The 24,381-nt window shown below is 39.3% G+C and overlaps 1 protein-coding gene across 8 annotated transcripts in view; it reads right to left on the reverse strand.

The window, feature by feature from the left end:
* The window catches only part of PDE11A (phosphodiesterase 11A), a 411,234-nt gene that overhangs the window by 120,663 nt on the left and 266,190 nt on the right, over window positions 1-24,381 (reverse strand). For all 8 annotated transcript variants that reach the window (XM_042949239.1, XM_042949237.1, XM_042949238.1 and 5 more), the window contains one exon: window positions 13,910-13,960. In XM_042949239.1, the coding sequence (XP_042805173.1) occupies window positions 13,910-13,960 (51 nt within the window). The remainder of the gene's footprint in view (window positions 1-13,909; window positions 13,961-24,381) is intronic.

The following is a 24,381-nucleotide window of genomic DNA, read 5'->3' on the forward strand; positions in this document are numbered from 1 at the left end:
AAGTTCTGTGCATGTATACCTCATCTGTGAAGGACAGCTATAAGACTATCTACCTATATCCCTCTCCTTTCAAGGAGACCATGCATTCTACTCCAGCCAGGCTGTTTCCACTCTGGACCTGACATATTGTTCTAGGACTATGCCCCTGTCACAGTTGGTTGTCACAGTTGGTTGGTCCAGGGATCAGCGCTTGACCCAAATTGGACCCACTGGCAAACTTCCCTGAGATTCTCCAAACTGCAACTTGGAAATAATTCTTTCTGGAAGGGATTGCCAAAAGATGAGAAACTTAGGCCTTGACACAGGCCATGTTTATGCCCTTTGTAAGGAAAGCCAGACTGCACTGAGCATACCCAGGGGCTCCATGCTGCATGCATGTATACGGCTCTGCACATTTGGCTCAAGGGGCCCCCGGGTGCTTGTTGCTGCCAGCTCCAGGAGTGGCCAGGGGAATCTGCCTGCAGTGGTTGGCTTTGCAGGAGTGCAATCGGTGGGGCAGGTTGTCCTGCATTCTGGGACCTGGCAACCACTCAGCTCTGACTTCTCATGAGTGAATCACGATGCAGTGGGAGCAAGAGCTCACATGGAGAGAGACGCCTGGTCACAGCCTAGTGCAGACAGGGACATTCCTAACAACAGCATACTTGGACCTTTGGTTTTTTAAGGGGGTTATCAAAATAATCAGCCTTTGCTCTCACACATAACTCTTCAGAGAACCAGAGGAACGCTGTTTTCAAAGGGATCACTGATGGTTTGAAAGATATTCTAAGCAGAAAAATAAGTTTCTCTGTGGTTTTAAAGGGAGGGTGAGTTCTATGATTTTTCGTATTAGAGCAAAGTAGTCATAGGGAGCCTCTCTCCCTCTTGTCTTTCTTGTCTAAATTCTAGGGCTTTCCTGCTGGTGGTGAGGGGGAGAGTGCAAAGTGTCCTTCTTTAAAATCCAGCTTAACATTTCATGTTTGACAAATTTAAGCCAGTGGTGAGGATGGCCACCTGTTCCTGCAGAAACCACAAAACTTGATTTTCACAGAACTCCCTTCTGTCTCTGGAAAGGCCCAAGATTAATTATAATGTATGTTAGGAAAGTGAACCTAGTATACAGAAGAATGGGATCATTCAGCACGAGAACTGTTTGGGATTTACCCTTTGAGGGGAAAGATCACTTTTAGATCCTACAACCTGTCCCTTGATGTTGATATTCCAGAATGCTGAAGTCTGAGAATACACATCTGCTTAAGCAGTAGTCCTGGATTGTCTCACCACTATGTAACCTTGAACACACACACACACACACACACACACACACACACACCCTTAGTAAAGTCTGTTGAAATCTGAACTCGTCTATTAAGAACCTAAGCCTTAGAATTCAGAAGGGCTCATAATCAGACCAAACCAGGACCAAACCAGGACCAGAAGAATGTAAAGCAGGAAGGATTCCATGTCTGTTATCACAGAAAGGGGATATCACAAATTCAGCATGCTTATCCCTATCTCGATTTCTTAATTTGTAATACAGGGAAGGCACTGAAAACACACCTGGCACCTGGTAAAATGTTCATTAAATGTTTGTTATTTTCCAGGTGACCGTCACACCGAGTGAACTGAGCACATACTGGGTGGGAGAGTCCCAAAAAAGGACCTCAGCAGCAGGAAGTGAGGTCTCCAAACTGGCAGTATGCAATGTCCCTCAGCTGCCTGGTTCATAAACGGGATAAAGTCACTGATGCCTCCTTTAAAGGCTTCTGTTAACATCCAATGAAATAAGAGCTGTGAAAGCACACTGAATCAGAAGGAACGCTGTGGCTATAAAACACTACTCTTAGCGAGTAGCAATATTTAAAAGTATATAATGATTGGTATCATGTTATCCTACAGTAAGCCCAGAAAATGTATTTGAAAGTCCATCCACCTGTAGATGGTTAACAGTGGAATAGCCTTTAAGCCTTTTATCCCTGGATAGGTTGAAAAAAGCCTACCCTTTTTAAAGTCTCACCAGCCCTTCTTACAATCTCCTCTTTCATGGGTGTGTGGATTTGATTACAATGAGACTAAAGGAAGTACCTGTAGGCCCTGCTCTGGGCCAGCTTCTAGGGCCAACTATGAGGCCATTCTACACAGCCCCCAACCTGGGGGTAGGAGATAAAATCTATTTTGAGCTTGGAACCCTTCTACAATGTGGTCTTGTAGAAAGGACTGTAGAATTTTCTTTTATGGTGTGACTATAACAGATTTTCAATTTTTATTAAAATTCTTACTTCTTTACGTCCTAATTTCTTTCAGTCCCAATCATATATTTGAGGCCCTGGATAGAAACATCAGCCTGTATTGGCTGACAGCCTTAGAATAGTCTCTGTGGCTATTCTTGTTCATAATGCTGAGTTTAATTTCTCAGGTTTATGTATATTGGCATCAAATCCAAAGATAGCAAAATCCCGCACAGATACTGTGTCATTGACTATGGACGTTCTAGTGCCTGGGTAAGGTGTTGTTTTTGCAAACTCCGTGAATTGCTTCTAGGGTAACAAAAGGAACCCCAAACAGAGTTACTATTCCTCCGGCACCCATCACCAGCATTCCTGCTGAAGGGGAGAGTGCTGAATGGCTCCACCAGCTCTAGCAATGACAGGAATGCATTCAAAGGCACAGGGCACAGCCACACAGATGGCTGCGTTCAAGTCCTGTTTATACACATACCGCAGTACACGCAGCAATAAAAATAATTAATGGCGCATCCGACCTCTGGATACCCACCACACCACGTCGTCATCAGCTCCCAGCGCCTCCACAGCAGCTCTCCTGTACCCGCTGGCTGGTTCCTTGGGATCCAGCCAGCAAGAGGGCTTTGCTCAGGCTTTGTTGATAAGGCTGAACCAGAGGGGAGATTTCCCCAGTCCTTGCACCTCGTGCCTCGGCAAATGAATAAGCTGCCTGTGTCATTAACATATTCTAGGTCATGTGCGCACACAAACATTATTATATCTTGAAATTACTTTTAAATTACTGTCTTTTGGGTTCTTACCATTTTTCCTAGAACTGTGGCTCAGTAAATCCTTACGTGGAGCAAGGATGGCACCCAGTGGCCAAAACGTTTCATCTCAGATCTTGTTTTCTCACAGATTTTCCATTGCTTGTCTCTTTGGATATAACGAACTGCCATAAGATCTTTTTTCCAAAGCCACAGTTGACACTCTACATCACTTGACTATCCCTTTAAGCTAAAGCACATGCAAGCACACACACACACACACACACACACACACACACACCATACATATTCACATATACAAACTGAGGCAATATACAGAGGTTAATTCAGAATCATAACTTTCAAAAATCCTTAAAAAGACCTTAGAATCTTATGTTAAAGTCGTCATATTTCAGATATGCAGATTACTGCCCATGATGTCCCTAATAGCATGTATCGCTATAGGAAATATTATACAAATATAAACCCAATCTCACATTCTTCACTTCATATCTTTCCCAAAATAGTCTCTAGTTCATGAGTTCTCATGCCTTAAACCTAAGACTTTATCTCCTGACAAGTGCTTTATCCTTAAACGGATGTTCACAATCTCACATCCTTGTTATCTGTATTACAAGGTACTTGGCAGGCCTGGAGAATACAGGATAATAAAGTGGGACTGCTCTCTTTCCTTTGAGCTTTCCAGATGTCGAGAGATTTCTATATAGCTAGATAGCCAATCAGACTATAAGGAAGACAAGCAAGATGTCAGAATAATGGATCATATACCTACTTGCTAAGAATGATGCAATATCTCCATAATGTTTGCTGTTTCCAATTTCCTTAGGTTTCTAAGCAGTCTGAAACCCCAGGGCGAGAAGTCACATGGATAGCACAACCATAATACAAAAATAAGTTTCTAATAAAATAGCATTATGTATCAATTGCCCAAAGAGTACCACAAAAAGCCTCTTTTTAAATGTCTATGTTAAAGTTCAGCCTCAAATTCCGTTTTTCTCAGACATCAACACCATTCAGGCTTATTTGGCCCCACAAACTGTCAAAATGCCACAGTTTCCAAGAATAACAGTTACGTCAAAAGAAATGACTTCAGGATAAAATTCCATGCTATTCCTTACATTTTCCTCTTCAGTACTTGAAATGAAGCATTGTCTTCAAGGTCAAAACAAAACACTAGAGAGAAAAAAATCAAAGCCAAATACACGCATTTTTCTTGCTGATTCTTTGGTTCTTGGTCACCTTGTATGTAAATTGGAGCTATAATGACCCTGCCCTCAACAAGAGGTTGTGAGGCTCCAGTGAGATAACAGGTAGGAAAACGTTTTTTATGCCCTGCTAAGTAGTATCATTTAAGGCATTATAATTATTTAAACATTTATAGGTAGGCTTAGTGTATAGTTTCTATACTGATGAGATTCAGATCCTTGTTCTACCTAAAATAATCACTTATCTTTCTCATGAGTATTACCGTAAAATGTTACCTTCAAATATAATGTAGCCATGGTGGGTTTCGGAAATCACTTATTATATGTAATTACATCAAACTGAGCCAAGTCTTCCACCAAATACTCCAATTTTTTAAATAGAGCTTAAATTTAAAAGCTTTGGGTATTCAGAAATTATAAGAGCCCCAAGATATTTTGTCAACTTTATGTTGCTTTATGTTTTATTTTCCCCTTCCTCCTGGAGATAAATTTTATAGGCTCATAAAATTATAGCATGTTATAGCTGAAAATGGCTTTGTTGTGAAGATGAGGAAACCGGAGGTCTAGGAATTTTATTACTTTTTTCTTTTTTTCCTTTTTTTTTAGAAATTTTAAATGAACTGAGAAGTCTGGTGGCTGTTTTGTCTACTTCCATGTTTGCTCTCTTTTGTCTTACTGTGTCTGTGGCCTTCCAAAGGCTGCTTAAAAACAGACAGCTCTGGCAACAAAGACGTTGTCTCCTAACTTGGCATTTCATATTGTGCCCTGAGATCAGTAGAATCATGATTTATGCACATTTTTAAGATTTTGGATGGATCCACTGTCAACTGAGAGAAAACATGCAAAACTACCAAAGCAGCACACAATTTCAAAAATAGGTAGAAAGGACAGAAAATGGGACCATACAAATGAAAAAAATTAGAAAGACATCCTGAGATTCAAGAAAATAATGGTTTCGACAAACGTAGTCATCAGGATGGTGGTAGCAGGAGTGAAGAATCACATCTAATAGAGGCATGCCTCATTTTATCGCACTTTGGTTTATTGCACTTCGCAGGTACTTCGGTTTTTGCAAAATGAAAGTTTGCGGCAGCCCTGTGTTGAGGGAGTCTATCAGTGCCATTCTTCCAAAAGCGTTTGCTCACGTAATGTGTCTGTGTCACATTTTCCTAATTCTCAATCCACTACAAACTTTTACATTATTAAATTTGTTATGGTGATCAGTGATCAGTGATTATGACTTGCTCAAAGCTCGGAAGATGGTTAGCCACTTTTAGCAATAAAATATTTGTTAATTAAGATAGGCACATTGTTAGACATCATGCTATTGCACAGTGAATAGATATAGTAGAGTGTCAACAAAACTATTACATACACTGGGAAACCAAAAAATTCATTTGACTTGCTTTATTGTGATATTTGCTTTATTGCTGGAACCAAACCCTCAGTGTTTCTGAGGTATGCCTGTATTAAAGAAATTGCTGAATCAACTAAGAATGACAAGGGGCCTTTGCCCAAACTAGGGAAGGACAGATATTGTCATTACTGAACACTCCAAAGAGAATATGCTAAACAAAGAAAATGCATCCCTTTCTTTTCATATAGTTCAGGCTTCTTAGGAAACTAGTAAACAAGAACCTAAAACAGGTGTTGAGAAAGAATTTGCGACACTCTTAATGTCATAAATCCTTACTCCAAAATTGACTCACATGTTGTAAACACCTCTGCCATCAAAACTGCAAACAGTTCAATGAATTTGGTAGACATTTCTCCAGCACCCAGGTGCAAGCGGCACTTTAGGAAATATAAGGGTTACAAAAATGACTAAGACAAGGATTCACTCCTAAAAATGCTCCTGGTTTAACCAGGTGATTGGGCAGGTGCATAAAGATTTACATCGCAAGGTAGAGACTGATATGTATAATGAAAAAATGGCAAACGAGCAGATCACTTCTGCCTGAATTACAGTGAGAACGACTTCATGGAGGGGGCGCAACTGAGCAGAAGCAGATTGTCAGGCCTCTATGCAAAGATAGAGGCAGGAATGGGAGCAGAGATAGAGAAGGGCAGAGAATGGACAGAAAATATCTAACATAGCTCGTGGGAAGGGTCGGTCAGGGGGAGTATGGGAAGCCAGATGGAGTAGTGAACTGGAGGTGAGAGTTCAGAGCAGTTTTTAAAAGTATCATTATAATGAATGATCAGTTTCAGGTGTACAACACAGTGACTCAACTTCTCTATACGTTACGCTGTGCTCACCATGAGTGTAGCTACCATCTGTCACCCTACGCTAGAACTGTGTCATTGACTATATTCCCTGTGCTGTACCTTTTATTCCCATGACTCATTCATTCCATAACTGAAGCCTGTGTTTTCCACTCCCCTTCACTCATTTTAATGTCCAACTGAAGAATTTGAAATGATGGAATCATAGATGTTGAACTCTTTGAGAAGGAAGACTGGCACCAACAGAAGAGTACTGTTAATCTGTCCACTATGCACAGGATGAATTTGGGAATAGGTCTTAAGAACTTATTTTAAAAAGGGAGGGATGGGGCACATGGGTGGCTCAATCAGTTAAATGTCCGACTTCGGCTCAGGTCATGATCTCAACGGTTCTTGAATTTGAATCCTGCATCGGGCTCTGTGCCAATGAGAGAGAAAAGGTGGCAGGGAGACCAGGTAGGGGGGCATGCAAACAATGGTCTGAATGAGAAAGAATGAGAGTCTGAGCTGGTGGTAACTGTGAGGATGGTGGTGGCATGGGAGACATTCTCAAGTCCTCTGTTCCATGAGGGAACAGCACACGGGATTGAGGACATATGAGGACACAAAGGTCACTGGGTAATTACGTCAAGTGTGCCCCTGGAGAGGAGGGGGAGGGAAGCTCCTATGTATACCGAAGGAAACGCAGAAGAAAACCAACCATTATGACTGCCAAACCAAACCCACATCATTGAGGTGAGGGGGCATCAATTTCCCAGTTCTGTACCTACAGTCACAGATGGCTTTAACTAGAGGAAAACCAGAGAGAGGGGAGAGTGAGATAGTCCGAGCTGCCCCAGGGTTCTGGAAACCCAGAGGGTCTGATCCCTCTGGCCTCTATAGTTGCCTTCATTGTTCAGACATCAGTGCTCCAACAGGGCCACACTATTGCCCTCCACTCCTGTCTTCCCTGGGCCTTCATGACTCATCACTGCTCCAAACCCAAAAATGAACTGCCTTTTATTTCATTCCCTCAGGGTCAGACTCCCTGGGCCTTCATGTGTTCCACTCAAGGAGTGCAGGGGACCAGCTGTGTTAATGTGTGGAAGCAAGAAGGTGGGAGAAAGCCTTCCAGGCGCATCCTTCCTCCCAGGGAAAGTAAACATCCACTGTGACCTTTTGGAGACAGTGTCCCTATTTTGTTTCCAAATGGAAAGAAGTGATCAATAATGGTTGTTTACGCTGACCTGAAAGGAGGTCAGGGTCACCACAGGAGGGCCTGGTGGGTTCTTGAAGAGCCCTCAACTCATAGCCGCGTAGTTCAGCAGTAGAAAAGGCCAGCCTGGACTTGCAGCCCCAGTTCTCCTCACACCACTCCCCTCCCCACTACTTTCCATACTCAAGAGTGAGAAAGTGTAACCATCTTTTTTTTCTGAGCTAACATTTCATTAAGACACTACTCATAAAGAGAACCCCATATGATCACATGGACATTTGGACACAGAACACTCCACATATTTATGGGCATGTCCCAGTGGTGCTGGGTGCATGGCTCAGTCTGCTGCCTTAGGAGCAGGAGATGCCCTTTAGGATGCTGATCCAGCTGTTTCCCCTGCAGCCAATTTCCCACTGAAGGTTCAATAACTTTCCCTGATTAAAAAAAAAAAAATCTTGGAAATTAAACTCAGCATAGCTACTATTTAAAGTAAAAACAACCCCCTAAAGTTAAGAGGTGGGGACAAGAGAGTAGGTTAGGTGTAAGATGAGTCCCAAATTCCATTTATACTGCTGCGAGGTCATCTTTTTAAACAACCTTAGAAGTATGCCAAGGTGAACTGGAAAGTTGTTGGTTGTTGAGATTTCCAAAGGTAGCATTTCAGAAGACTGTGAGGGCTGAGGCTAGAGAAACAAGAGAAAGCTCTCCTTCCTCCCGGGCCCCCTGAGGTCCTGGATCACCCCCTGGACTCTGGAGGTGTCACTGTGGGAGCACCCGGCCCGCAGGAGAGGAGCTAGAAGGTGCTTCCTACTGACCGCGGTAGGGAACATGGGCTCCCCAAACCTCTGCCCTACCTTGCTCCTCCCTGCCTTGGCAGTTGCCTCATTACTTGGGTTTGGGTAAGTGCCGTAGTGTTGTCCTCTGTCTACCCAGGACACTTTTCCTCTGCAAGAAGCTGCTGCAAGGACTGGACTTTTCCACGGCTTTGGAAATAGAGTTGGCAGGGCAGTGGCCAGCAGATGTCCTGTCTTTGTGCAATTAGAAAAAGGTGCATCCTTTGGGAGGTCAGTTACTAAAAGGTATGCCATCACTTGACCAGCCAAGTAGGGGTGAGCCCCACCTCCTGCCTCCTCAGGGACACCCCTCGTGCAGGGACTCTTGTGCAGGACCTGTGACAAACACATCTACCGGCACGACTGCCACGGTGGTTCTGAGTGAGGAAGCTTCTTATGATAACATTTGAATATTTCATGGATCAAAGATGTCTACTCAAACTTAATTACTTAAAAAAAAAGCCTAGTATATCCCATCCTATTGCCCTGCCCGTCCGCTGCCCTCCATCTCACAGAGGAGACCATAAGGTCCTATTTTTGATGTAGCTATGTAAAGGCCACAAGGAGTACCTATTCCTTGGCACTTTATTTTATTTTATTTACTTTACCAGGATGTTAATTTGTGGCCCAGGCATTAACATTGATAACTTGAAATATGCAAGAGGTAGTCCAAACCCAAACACCCAACATGAGTTATTGGTGTTTAATTACTGAGGCAGTTAAATAGTGCTGTAAACGAGTTCATCTCTGATTGCAGCCATAACCCATGCAGTTTGGAATTGAAAGAAGAGATGATAAAAGGTGGCAATATAACATGAGAACGTCCATGAGTTGATTTTAATTGGTAAACTGGCATATATAGTGATAACTGTTTGGTCTGTCCACCGCATTGGAATCTTAGGGAAGTGCATAAAATTACAGGAGCATATAATTGGTGCACTAAACTCATTTTCTTATGTTATCACAGCTGGCATCTTCAGGTTATTAAAAGCCTTTAAACCAGTCATCTTCAAAGAGATCTAATTGTCAATATGGTCTTTATCCATTATTCCTGTTAGCACCGAGCAGAAGAAATATAAACAGGCACTAAAATCTGCACAAATTTTCTGTGCACGCCTTTCTTATTTCAAGTTCAAGGAAGATCAGTAAATGTTAATGAGGACAAAAACCATTCTTTAAATCCTTCTTTCTTCATTCAATGCACAAGGCAATCAGCCCGTAAAGGATAAATTATTAATATTATAGCCTCAACCAGACTTTTAAAAAGTTAATTCATTAGTTCCAGGAAGTTCTGTGATCATTTTGTGTATAGGTGGTTCTCCAAAATCCCAAGGTATAAATAATATGTCAGAACCATAAAAATAAGCTTAGGTTCTGACATTCTTTGCTGAGCAATTATATGTTGTTTCATCTACTTATTCTGGCTAGATAATCCAGGAATTCTTCTAGAATGGTTTTCACCTTCTGAGCACCATTCACCTACCTACCACCACACACCCACGGAGGAAATTTTCCCAATTGGAGAAATAGAGTTAATAGAACAAAGCAAAACAAAAGTAAAAGCATCTTCTCCCTCTGCTATGGTATTTCACAATAGGAAAAGAAATCCCCAAGCATGGACAGGTGTGAAATAGGAAGATAAGATATGAAAAAAGGTAAGGAGCTACCAGCCCAGCATTAATGATGATTAAAGATTGACTACAGGTTTATCATATATGAAATCTGTGTTCCTTTAAACCATCCCGCCTAGGAGTACAAATGGTAGTGAATTGAAAACAATTAATGGTATGTATTATCCTCTCCAATAGGATCTCCCTCTCTTCTACTTATTTCTGAGACATCCCTGGGTATATCTTATTTGTCCTTAAAATGTGACCACTCAGCCTGAATTCATCCCTTTAGCCTTTGCTGGCCATTTTGGTAGAAGGTGCCTTGCTTCTGGTCTATCTGAGGCTTCCTTCCATTGGGCTGCTGCTTTCTGTTGCATTCTACTGGCACTCTGGAACCCTCATGCTCTTAGAGTCATTTATTGTACTGAAACTGTACTAAGGGCCATAACTTTTGTGTCTACTCATGTTTTTAGCTGAGAAGATGAATCCATAGGAGGCTGTGGTAAGGGACAGATTCAAGAGACAAACCCCATGCTGAACTTGGAACCATCCAGAGGCCTCAATTTCCACCAAGAAAAGTTCTTGACTAGGAGGCCTCCTAGTCTCTTGCGTAAACAACCACATCCCACTGGCATTCTCAGCATATCTGAATCCCAAATGCAATGTAGTTTCAGCTGTAACTGGACTCTGACCTGTATTTGACCTCCAGATCCTTCTCAGTACTAGCTGATGACATTTCTTCCAAACCCTGACTTAATCTCTGAATCACTGATCACTAGCTTGGTCCCAGCTGCACATAATCCATCAACTCAGCAATCCTTGCAATGATGAAATCTCATAGATAACTCTGAATGCAGATTTCAAATCTCTCTCTCTCTTTTTTCTTTAATATCTCTGCTAAAAATTACGGTAGGTAGCAAAGTTTACTACATATATACGTTTTTACATATTTATTTTGAGAAAGAGTGAGAGAGAGAGCAAGAGCACCCCAAGTGGGGGAAGGGCAGAGAGAGAAGGAGAGAGAGAATCCCAACCCGGCTCAGTGCTGACAGCAAGGAGCCCAACACAGGGCTTGATCTCACGACCCATTGAGGTCATGACCTGAGCCAAAATCAAGAGTCGGGACGCTTAACCCACTAAGCCACTCAGGTGCCCCTACAGTATATTTGAATGTATGCATGGTTTAGTTGTACATAGTGGTCAAAACAAAGCATTTATTTATTGCTATTTAGTTACAATGTTAGGAAACTGCCATTGCACATATTCCAGTGTGAAATTTTAGTAAATACTTTTCAGTGTCTATGTGCAGGATTATTTTAAGCTCACTACATTTTAATCTTATTGCTGCAGTTACAAGACATCAGCTACCAATTATGATAATGTTTTGTTTACTTTATATATCAAGAAAAAAAGCCATTAGGTTAAAATTATCTACTATATCTCAATTACATTGTAATAAGATACTTACCAATATCTTTCAGGATAAAATCTGGAATAAATTAGCTAAGTTAATACTCTTGATAATTTTAAGATGAAATAACCCTTTGTTCTCAAATTTAAATACTTCATATTTTTAGTATGTTTGTGAGCTAACAATAGAAAAGCAAATTCCAGACAATAGTGTTTTCCTTACTCTAAGGAATTAAGAATTAAGGCCGAACAAAGGGCAATACCTTCAGAGAGTACAGAGCTATTGATTTTGGCCTGCTGTGATTCTGGACATGTCCCATCAAATAGCTCCTGCAGTCATATTTAGTCCCACTGTGAGCTTTGCTGTCTTTCTTCCTGCCTGTCCCTTCCTTCTTTTAGAAATGATGATAATTATAAGAGCAGTAAAAATATAAAGTATAAAACAGTAAGAACAGTAAAATATTTGTGGCAAGTTATTTCCATAAATAGGATTTCTAGGTAACTAAATTTCATTAAAGTACAAACGCTTTAAATATTTTTGATGGACATATTTATAAAATATAAAACATAAAAAATAATTATATGTAACCATGGTTTTAACATTTTCTTAGTGAATAACTGTTTTGAGTTACAGAACACTGATGCTTTTTGGATTCATTCATTCATCCATCCATTCAACAAATAATTACTGAATACTACTGTGTCCCCAGAGCTGTAGAGATAGAGCACTGAACACAACATACAAAACGTGCTGCCCTGCGGCCCCTGGGTGGCTCAGTTGGTTAAGCATTCAACTTTTGATTTTGGCTTGCTTTGTCATGATCTCATGGGTTCATGGGATGGAGCTCTGCACTGGGCTCTGTGCTGACAGTGCAGAGCTTGCTTGGGATTCTTTCTTTTTCCTCCCTCTCTGCCTCTCCCCTGCTTGTGCTCTCTCCCTTTCTCTCTCTCAAAATAAATAAATAAACTTAAAAAAAAAAGTGTTGCCCTAATGGCACTCACATTCTAGCTGGTATGTAGGATGCTTCTCTCTATAACAAGAAGGCCCTGACTGCCATGGTTTGGGTTGTTTTGTCTCCTTCCTCTGCTGTCAGCTGTCACCTCCTGCTGGCAACATATCTCTTCCTGATCTGGGTTACCACTGCATGTCTTTTCCTAAGCCTCTCATCAAGCCAATAGGACCATATCCCTGGATGGAGCCCACGCAGCTTACTTTATGCCCATGCTAGATGGGCTGCTCCCTGTCCTTCTGAGCAGTTCCCTCATCCCTACTCTGAGTTTGGAGTCTTCCCTTGTTTCCTTTCTTTATCAGTGTGACTCAACTCTAATGATCTGATTCAACGATCAGGTACAAAGGTCTCTGTGCCATTCTTCCATGAATGCATGTATGTGTAAATGAAACTCCTAATTAGAAGACTAGCCATCATCAGTGTTATTACATACTAATGTGTATTGGTACAGCACAAAACACTATCTTTCTTATGGTTGTTGTGGTTAACCCAATAATTCTCTGAACCTCCACAAAAACAAAAAGGCAGACATCATAGACTTCATAAGGGTGCAAAATCAGGTTTCCCACACTCTCATATATTGACCATGGCTGGTTAGAAGTGCGGGGAAAGGAACAAGAATTCTGGGCTGCCTTTAAGGGAACGGTGGTGAGTGAGGTGAAAAAGAATATCTAGGGGCACCTGGCTGGCTCAGTTGGTGTAGCATGTGACTCTTGATCTCAGGGTTGTGAGTCTGAGCCCCACGCTGGGTGTGGAGATTACTTAAAAATAAAATCTTAAAAAAAAAAAAGAAAGAAAAAGAATATCTAAGACTCATTCACAGACTTATCCAATGTTGGAGCTGGAAGAAGGTCCCACTGAACAGCAGTGAACATGGTGGTTAAGAACTCAAGTTCCGGGGCTGCATTGCCTGGCTATAACCCTTACAATCATTTGATCTTGGCCTATATACTTAACATCTCCATGCCTCAACTTATTCATCTGTAAAACAGTATACTTCACAGGATTATGAGATTCAAATGAATTAATGCAGGTAAAATGCTTTGTGTTGTGCCTGGTCCATAGTAAGCATTTGACAAGTGTTAGCTATTGTTGTCCTATTTTTTTGCAGATGAAAACACACAGATTTTAAGTGAACAGAAAGAGGAAAAACCAATGCCAAAGCCAGGTGTTCTGATTCTTACACAGATTTTTTTCCCTAATATCCCACCTACTTAGCAAATGGAAATAAATAAATAAATGATCATGAAGGGGCTGCTCTATTATATTTAAATCCCCTTTCCCCTCTAAGACTGAAATATCCAAGCACACCTATGCCCAGTTCTATTCCTTAACACCTAATGGGCGGGAGTGATTCTACAGAGGCAAATGACAAAGGATCAGAAAGCTGCGTAACATTATGTACTGGCAAGGCACTCTTTGCTTCCTTACCTTAAACTTGTCAACTTCAGCTTTTGAACATGTTGCATGGTATGACAGCACCTGATTCAGAAGAAAAGGAAAAAAAAAAACCCTTTAATAACTAGACATGACTCTATTTTCTGAAATTCTCCTGGCTTAAAAAGAAACTCAGCTCATTATACCACCATGATAATAGTGAATTTTTTTATTGAAGAATAATTGACATACACTATCCTATTAATTTCAGGTATACATCACCATGATCTGATATTTTCATACATTACAAAATGAGCCTCATGCTAAGTTTAGTTACCATCTGTCACCATATAGTTATTACGACATTATTGACTGTATTTCCTATGCTGTACATTATATCCCCAATGACTTATTTATTTTATAACTGGAAGCTTGTGCCTCTTAATCCCCCTCACCTATTTCATCTCCACTCCACCCACACCTCCCCTCTCTGCTGACTAACAGTTTATTTCTTATATCTATGAATCTGCTTCTGTTTTGTTTTATTTGTTCTTTTTTTGTTTTTAGATTCCACTTATGAGTGAAATCATACAGTATTTGTCTTCCTCTGCCTGACTTATCTCATTTAGCATAATACCTTCTAGGTCTACCCATGTTGTTGCAAATGGCAAGAATTCATTCTTCTTTTTAATGGCTGAGTAATATTCCATTATATATATATATATATATATATATATATATATATATATATATATGCATACATATATATATATGTGTATATATATATATATATATATCACATCTTCTTTATCCACTCATCTACTGATGGACACTTAGGTTGCTTTCATATCTTGGCTATTTTAAATAATGCTGCATAGAGGTGCCTGGCTGGATCAGTTGGTTAAGTCTAACTTGATTTCGGCTCAGGTCATGATCCCACGGTTCACAGAATTAAGCCTTGTGGTGGGTGCTGCACTAACAGCTTGGTGCTTGCTTGTGATTCTCTGTCTCCTCTCGCTCTGTCCCTGCCCAGCTAATGGGCTTTCTCCCTCTCCCTCTAAATAAATAAATAAATAAATAAATAAATAAATAAATAAATAAAGCTGCAATAAACATATGGGTGCACATATCTCTTTGAAATAGCATTTTCATTTTCTTCAGATAAATACACAGAGGTGGAACTGCTGGATAATATAGTAGTTTTATTTTTAATTTCTTGAGGAACTTCCATACTGTTTTCCGTAGTGGCTGTACCAATCAATATACATTCCCACCAAAGCATACGAGGGTTCCCTTTTCTCCACATCCCCACCAACACTTGTTACTTTTTGTTTTTGTTTTTGTTTTGATAATAGGCAATCTGACTGGTGTGAGGTGGTATCTCATTGTGGTCTTCATTTGCATTTCCCTGATGATGAGTAATGTCAAACATCTTTTCATGTGTCTATTGGTCATCTGTAGGTCTTCTTTAGAAAAATGTCCATTCAAGTCCTCTGGTTGGTTGTTCTTTTGATATTAAATGGTATAAGTTCTTTATATATTTTGGATATTAACCCCTTATCAGATGTATGATTTGCAAATATCTTCTTCCATTCAGTAGGTGGCCTTTTTATTTTGTCTATGGTTTCCTTTGTTGTGCAGAAGCTTTTTAGCTTGATGTAGTCCTATTTGTTTATTTTAGCTTTTGTTGCCCTTGCCTGAGGAGACTCTTCCAAAAAGAAATATCGCTAAGAGTGATGTCAAAGAGCTTCCTGCCTCTGTTTTCTTCTAGGAGTTTTATGGCTTCAGGTCTTACATTAAAATCTTTAATCCCATTTGAACTTATTTTTGCATATGGTGTAAGATAGTACTCCAATTTCACTCTTTTGTGTGTAGCTGTCCAGTTTTCCCAACATCATTTATTGAAGAGACTGTGTTTTCAACGGTGGATTTTAATGTACACGAAATTTCCCATAACTGTGACACAGACTGTTATCCATGCAATTGCAGTGGAATCTATTATAATGCTGAATGGAGCTGCAGTCCACATGAAAGGCTAAGTATTTTATACCAGGATGTTTTTATAGTTATTTCATCAAAGGGACATGATGTGGCTGGCTCAAGATCACAGCTCCCAAAGGACACGAATATTTGTCCTGTGAAATGCTCTGGAACGTAAATAAATAAAAAGGCTGTGGGTGGTGTAGGTCTCTGTGTGTGTTTGTGTGAACTGTGGCAGACACTGTATATTGCTGACTCAACTTTCATTTCTGGTCTATTCTCACTTGCCTGCTTTTATTATGTAGGAAAGATTGTGCTGATATGCCCAACCATCTGCAATGTCTTTTGTAAGAGGATTATATTTCCCTGCCTTACTGACAGCCTTAGTATATGACTGGCATTAGACAATGCAGTGCGGGGCGGGGGGGGGGGGGGGAAGCAACAGATACCATCCTGAAGCACTCTTCAAGAGCCTTATATGGTTCTGCCATCTCCTGTTTCCTTCCACCATGGGAAGTGTGTAGCCCAAGAAGGGCTGCTCTCTCAGCCTGGACCCCAAAATGAAACAGGTACATTAGGCACAGCCACAGCCACCCCACAGCTGTTGGTGTGTCCTGTGAGTATGAAATCAAACTTTGTGGTTTATCGCTACATTGCAACTTACCGAATCAGAGGCTTAAAAGTCAAAAGTCCAATTCACAGGCTCCCTGTATCTGGGAGAAGTCCTGTGGAGTGGACGTGTGATGCTCCTCTGGTCAGTGAAATGTAAGTGGGAGTGCTGGGGCTGCCTCTTGACCTTTTCTTTGGCCTGAGAAACAGCTATAAGGCTTGGATAGTCTGTGCAGCAGATACAGGCAGCAACATCTGTGCAGCAAAGTCTGGTGTCTATGAGGTGAAAACTATGAATGACTGCTTGTTATGGCTGGTAGAGCAGAACGGGAAAGAGAAATGAGTCTGGCCCTGGACTGCCCTGCCTCAGACTTTTTGTTACCCAAGACAAATAAACACACATTTGCTTAAGTCAGTATTGGAATGTTACAAGGTGTATCTATATATGTCTCTCTAGATCTACACACACACACACAACTTGTAAGTTACATATTTTATACTACCAATCCCATGCTTAATCTATACAAACTTCAAACAAATAAATCTAGGAAGTGCTAAATCATTTCAACTACCAATCTTAGAGAACTGCATTATACATTTGGTTCTGAAAAGTAAAATAACACATTTTCTCTTGTTAAATGCAGCATTTCCCAAATCTAATTAGCCACAGAACTCCCTTTTAGATGATACTGTATATTAATCTAGTAACATTCCAACCTAATAGCCTATTGGCCAAAAACTCTGAGAAATGTTGATGAGAAACATACACCATCTGTAGCAGGGCCACAATGGAGACAGTGTCACAGGGGGCAGATCACAGCCTCTCGAGCCAGCTTCCCAGGTATGGGAGTTTGGGCAAGTGTCTTAGTCTTCTCTACACCATTTTGTAAAATGGTATAATACTAACACTAAATAGGTATCTCCTGCTTAACATCCATAAGCTATTGTTGAAAATCAGGTTCCACCTGAAAATGCCAACAGGGAGCCTGTTTTCCATTATTTTTAATTGAAAAAAATTATAATGCATTATAAAACATGCAACGACTTCCTGCAACTTAATGAAAACACAGTAAAATTAATATGTATGTATGCAACAAGAAAATGTGAGGTTACAAATGGCTTCAAGTGTTTATTTTCTGATAATAACCAAAACAGTCTTAACAAAAAGTTGCTTTATATTCAGTGGTGTCTTCTCTCCCATCATAAACACCTTGATCTGTTAAGTTTCTCAGGATCCCCATAAGAGTGAAACCATATGGTATCTGTCTTTCTCTGTATGGCTTATTTCACTTAGCATAACACTCTCCAGTTCCATCAATGTTGTTACAAAGGGCCATATTTCATTCTTTCTCATTGCCACGTAGTACTCCATTGTGTATATAAACCACAATTTCCCATGGGGGAGGGGAAGGGAAAAAAAAAAGAGGTTAGAGTGGGAGAGAGCCAAAGCATAAGAGACTGTTAAAAACTGAGAACAAACTGAGGGTTGATGGGGGGTGGGAGGGAGGGGAGGGTGAGTGATGAGTATTGAGGAGGGCACCTTTTGGGATGAGCACTGGGTGTTGTATGGAAACCAATTTGACAATAAACTTCATATATTGAAAAAAAAAATAAACACCTTGATCACTCACTTCTTTTCCCATAGTTTTCTCACTGCCTTTTCATCTTTGGGAGGGACTCTTTGTCAAACACTACTAAGCAAAAGCCAGAGCTAAATGTTAGAGGCTTGGTGGTGACGCATCAGGAGAAACTGCATCTCAGTAGCAGCAACAACCAAGATGCACAGCCTCATTGTTAAATTCTGCGTGGTTCTCAACGTGTCTACAAATGATTTGGACGTTCTTTAGACCAATTCTATCTAGAGTGTAAATCAAAATTTTTCCCACACCTCATTTTGTTTTTTAAAAAGTTATACAGAGTTTTGTGGACAAAGGTATATTTTCCCCCCAGTATAAACAAAGGCACAAAAATGCTGTACTGAGAAAGAAATATGTTCTATGAGGTTTGGTCATAAAAAACCAAGAGATTTTCTACTGGGGAGATTCTGTGGTGTGGGCCTGTACTTCACACAGTTCTTGGGAAGGTTAAATGGGATAAAACATGACAAAGACTTGGCACTCAAGTCATCAATTTATAGTTCTTACATTAATATTCAATTACAGTTCTGCCATATAAATATTTGGCAGAATATTGTGTCATCATATATTATCATCATTGGCTCGTAATTATTTATAGGTATTTTCAATGCCTATAGTATTGGTTTAAGGAGTAGAACCCAGTGACTCATTACTTACATATGACACCCAGTACTCATCCAAACAAGTGCCCTCCTTAATGCCCATCACCCATTTAGCCTATCTCCCCACCACCTCCCCTCCAGCAACCCTCAGTTTGTTCTTCATATTTAAGAGTCTCTTATGGCTTGCCTTCCTCTCTATTTTTATCTTATTTTGCCTTTCTTTCTCCTATGTTCATCGGTTAGGTTTCTTAAATTCCACATGAGTGAAATCATATGGTATTTGTCTTTCTGACTGACTTATTTCGCTTAGCATAATACATTTTAGTTCCATCCACAATGTTGCAAATGACAAAATTTCATTCTTTTTGATTGCAAAGTAGTATTCCATTGTATATGTATACCACATCTTTATCCATTCATCAGTTGATAAACATTTGGATTTTTTCCATAATTTGGCTATTGTTGATAGTGCTGCTATAAACATTGGAGTGCATGTGACCCTTCGAATCAGCATTTTTATATCGTTTGGATAAATACCTAGTAGTGCAATTGCTGAGTCGTAGGGTAGTTCTATATTTAACTTTTCGAGAAACCTCCATACTGTTTTCCAGAGTGGCTGCACCAGTTTGCATTCCCACCAACAGTGCAAAAGTGTTCTCCTTTCTCCGCATCCTTGCCAACATCTGCTGTATCCTGAGTTGTTCATTTTAGCCAATCTGACAGGTGTGAGGTGGCACCTCTTTGTTGTTTTGATTTGTATTTCTTTGACGATGAGTGATGTTGAGCATCTTTTCATGTGCCTGCTATCTGGATGTCTTCTTTGGAAAAGTGTCTATTCATGTCTTCTGCCCATTTCTTGACTGGATTATTTGTTTTTTGGGAGTTGAGTTTGATAAGTTCTTTATAGATTTTGGATACTAACCCTTTACCCAATATGTCATTTGCAAATATCTTATCCCATTCCATTAGTTGCCTTTTAGTTTTTTTGATTATTTCCTTCGTTGTGCAGAAGGCTTTTAACTTGATGAAGTCCCAATAGTTCATTTTGCTTTTGTTTCCCTTGCCTCCAGAGACATGTCTATTAAGAAGTCACTGTGGCAGAGGTCAAAGAGGTTGCTGCCTGTTTTCTTCTGTAGGATTATAATGGTTTTCTGTCACATTTAGGTCTTTTATCCATTTTGAATTCATTTTTGTGTATAATGTAAGAAAGCAGCCCAGTTTCATTCTTCTGCATGTCACTGACCAGTTTTCCCAGCATCATTTGCTGAAGAGACTGTCTTTTTTCTATTTGACATTCTTTCCTGCTTTGTCAAATATTAGCTGGCTATACATTTGTGGGTCGATGAGGTGAGGACTTCTGAGTTTTCTATTCTGTTCCATTGATCTATATGTCTGTTTTTGTGCCAGCACCACACTTTCTTGATGATTTCAGCTTTGTAATATAGCTTGAAGTCCAGAATTGTGATGCTTCCAGGTTTGCTTTTCTTTTTCAACATTACTTTGGCTATTCAGAGTCTTTTCTGGTTCCATACAAATTTTAGAATTATTTGTTCTAGCTCTGTGAAAAATACTGATGTTATTTTGATAGGGATTGCATTGAATGTGCAAATTGCTTTGGGTAGTGTCAACATTTTAACAATATTTGTTCTTCCAATCCATGAGCATGGAACATTTCTCCATTTCTTTGTGTCTTCTTCAATTTCTTTCATAAGCTTTCTATAGTTTTCAGCATACAGATCTTTTACTTTTTGCTTAGTTTTATTCCTAGGTATCTTATGGCTTTTGGTGTAATTGTAAATGGGATCAATTCCTTGATTTCTCTTTCTGCTGCTTCATTATTGGTGTATATAAATGCAACTGATTCCTATACATTGGTTTTATATCCTGTGACTTTGCTGAAGTCATGTATCTGTTCTAGCAGTTTTTTGGTGGAGTCTTTTGGGTTTTCTATGTTGAGTGCCATGTCGTCTGCAAAGAGTGAGCATTTGATTTCTTCCTTGCCCATTTGGATGCCTTTTATTTCTTTTTGTTCTTGGATTGCTGAGGCTAGGACTTCCAGTATTATGTTGAACAACAGTGGTAAGAGTGGACATCCCTGTCATGTTCCTGACCTTAGGGGGAAAGCTCTCAGTTTTTCCCCATTGAAGATGATATTAGCTGTGGGTCTTTCACATATGGCCTTAATGATGTTGAGGTATGTCCCTTCTACCCCTACTTTCTTGATTAAGTTTGTTTTTTGAGAGAGAGTGGGAGAGAGAGACAGAGAGGACAGGGGAGGGGCAGAGACAGAGGGAGAGACAGAATATGAAGCAGGCTCTGTGCTGTCATCAGAGCCTGACGTGGGGCTCCATCTCATGACCCTGAGATCATGACCTGAGCTGAAATCAAGAGTCAGACGCTTAACTGATTGAGCCACCCAGGCGTCGCCCCCCCCCCCCCCTAAAATTTATCTTTACTTAAAAAATAAAATAAAATTCCACAAAAATTCAACCTGAAATTCAAAAGCTCTGCCACTAGGTTGTGCTTAGCCAGTCTTTTACTATTTCAGGCATACTACCCACTCGACTTGTTATAATCAAATTTTCCCACAACCTTTACCATTTGTTTAAAAAAGGAGCTATTTAATTGCAACTATTTGAATCAGTGAAGCAGACAATTATTACAATTAGGACGTTTTGTCCACTTTACACCACTTACCACAGTTGGAGTAATTAGTTTGCATCACCTACCTTCCCCACTAGACTGTAAGCACTATGAAGGATCAGATCTGGTTTTGGTCACCAATGTATATCTCATTCCTAGGAGTGTGCTTGATACTTAGTTCACACTCATTTGATGAATTAAGGAATAAAAAATAAAATGATCTTTAAAAAAAAAAAAAAGACTCTCTCCATTTCCCATATGCTTCATTGCTTGTATTATTAGTGGCCTTAATTGATATCTTTTCCTCAGAGAAATCATAATATGTCTTAGAGCATAAACTGAGCAATGTAGTAGGGTTGCCAGATTTAGCAAATAAAAATATAGGCTACCTGGTTAAATATGAATTTCAGGTCAACAATCAATATTTGCAAAATTGGGAACATACTTATTCTAAAAATATTATTTGTTGTTGATACGAAATTCAAATTTAACTGGGTGTCTTGTGTTTTTACCTAGAAACCTTACTTCTACTCTCTCTAAATTAAAAAGTCTAGAAACAAATATGGAAAACTCTAGGCCACATCCCAAAATATTCATGTTCCTTCCCTACCTTCACCCTACAACATCTCCCAGTGATCTTTTCCTAACAGTATTTTATCTGCAAACCTACCAAATGCCTTGAGTCTGGAATCTTTCAGCAATGCTAAATAACCTCATTAATTTATGATCTGTGACAAATCTATGGATGGATGCCACTGAAAGAAATAAAACAAAAGTAATTCCTGATTACTTTTAGCAAAGCAAGTATTAAAGAGAGAATCATTATAGTTATATATATATATCACTATATATAATATATATATATGTTATATATATATCACTATATATAATATATATATATGTTATATATATTATATATAATATATATGTTATATATATTATATATATGTTATATATGTTATATATATAATATATATGTGTTATATATTATATATATTATATATAATATATATGTGTTATATATTATATATAATATATATGTGTTATATATGTCATGACCTAGAGGTTTTTCCTTTTTTTAAAAAAAAAAAATTACTATTGAAGTATAATGACATACAATGTTATATTAGTTTCAGGTGTCTAACGTATTGATTCAACAATTCTACAGATTACTCAGTGCTCACCATGGTAAGTATAGTCACCATACAATCCTATTACAATTTTATTGACTATACTCCTTATATTGTATTTTCCATCTCTGTGACTTACTTTTTTTATAACTTGAAGTTTCTACCTCTTAATCCCTTTCACCTATTTTGCCCATCCCCCCCCCCCCCCCCCCCCCCACTCCTTCCACTCTGACAACCACCAGTTTGTTCTCAACATTTAAGAGTGTGGGGTTTTGTTTGTTCATTTGTTTTTTTTATATTCCATATGTAAGTGAAATCATATGGTATTTGTCTCTATGTGACTTCTTTCACTTAGCATAATGCCCTCAAGGTCCATCCATGTTGTTGCAAATACAGAATTATATTTTCTTTAACTACTATTGTGAGACCCTCTTGGATAAGTGAATACTTCCTCCATGATTCCAGACTATGTTAATTTTATAAGAATTCCATAAACTGTACATTTCATACCAAGAATTTAGGTATCCATTTTTGAGTAATAATACCTTTGAGTAAACATGCTTTAATTCAATGCACTGTAATAGTTTCAAGAAAGAAGCATTTGTAAATGTTAATTATATAAATGTCTTCCCTATGAGGAATATTGTTAGGTTATGAGTTTAGCCATAATAAACACACTCATCAATTTTTTTTGACAGCTAAATAAAATTTGTATGAAGCTTACATACAAAAGTAAACAACTGATCCACAGAACACTTAACAAATATTAAACTTTCACAAGAAAATTTTTATCTCTGATGGCTTTATCTTCTGTGTCTATTAAGTTAGAAAATATTTAAAAGTAAAAACTGGTGACTCAGTCTTGTTGGTGAACTCTAACTTGAGAAATCTTAATAGTTGCAAAAATAAATTACTATTTGCAAAACCCTACCAACTTCAATTAACTTTTGGATTGAACTTTCTCCTAGCAAAACAAAAAAGAGCAAGAAAAGCAAGATAAAGCAATTATCAGACCCATGAACAACACAGTATAGAGCTCCTGTTTTTGTGTTGAGTTTCTACAGTAGGAAAAAAAAAAACAACTGCATTTCAAAAGAAAAACAATGAGGGGCGCCTGGGTGGCGCAGTCGGTTAAGCGTCCGACTTCAGCCAGGTCACGATCTCGCGGTCTGTGAGTTCGAGCCCCGTGTCAGGCTCTGGGCTGATGGCTCGGAGCCTGGAGCCTGTTTCCGATTCTGTGTCTCCCTCTCTCTCTGCCCCTCCCCCGTTCATGCTCTGTCTCTCTCTGTCCCAAACCAAAAATAAATAAAAAACGTTGAAAAAAAAAATTAAAAAAAAAAAAAAAAAAAAAAAAAAAAAAAAAAGAAAAACAATGAGCAGAGCTATGAAACAGGACAGCCCGGCAAGCTTTGCTCTCTGCCACATGCGGTTCAAGACCAGAGCCAAATGCTTGCTTTCAGTTCCCAGGAACTGCCCCTGACTAGTTTACTGTAAATCTCTCATATCAATAGTTTTCAATATTAATTTATTGTAGATCTGGGCAGCCATTTGCTCCTGAAATGAGAAATGGGCCATTACAGATACCGGCTGAGAAGAGCATGCGTGTAAAGAACTACTTAACAGGGAAGAGGAACACAGACTTCACGGAAGCCGCAGACTGGTTGTCTTGGGCAGGAAACGACTGCATAAATATTTACTGATATGTTTATGGCTCTGGCGGCAAAGTCACACTTGGTGGCACTTGGAATCTAAACTGATATCAAAGTTAAGTTAAGCTGATGCAAAGTAAAATCCCAAATAAATTATGGGCATTTCACTTGACCATTAACCTCCTAAATTTCAGTCTCTCTTCATTTTTCTGGCTACTCTCCAATGTATCCTTCCTGTTTACCTTTTCTCCCTTCTCCCTCCATTTCAAATGTTAA

Source organism: Panthera leo, chromosome C1, assembly GCF_018350215.1.
Source record: "Panthera leo isolate Ple1 chromosome C1, P.leo_Ple1_pat1.1, whole genome shotgun sequence".
Classification (NCBI taxonomy): Eukaryota; Metazoa; Chordata; class Mammalia; order Carnivora; family Felidae; genus Panthera; species Panthera leo.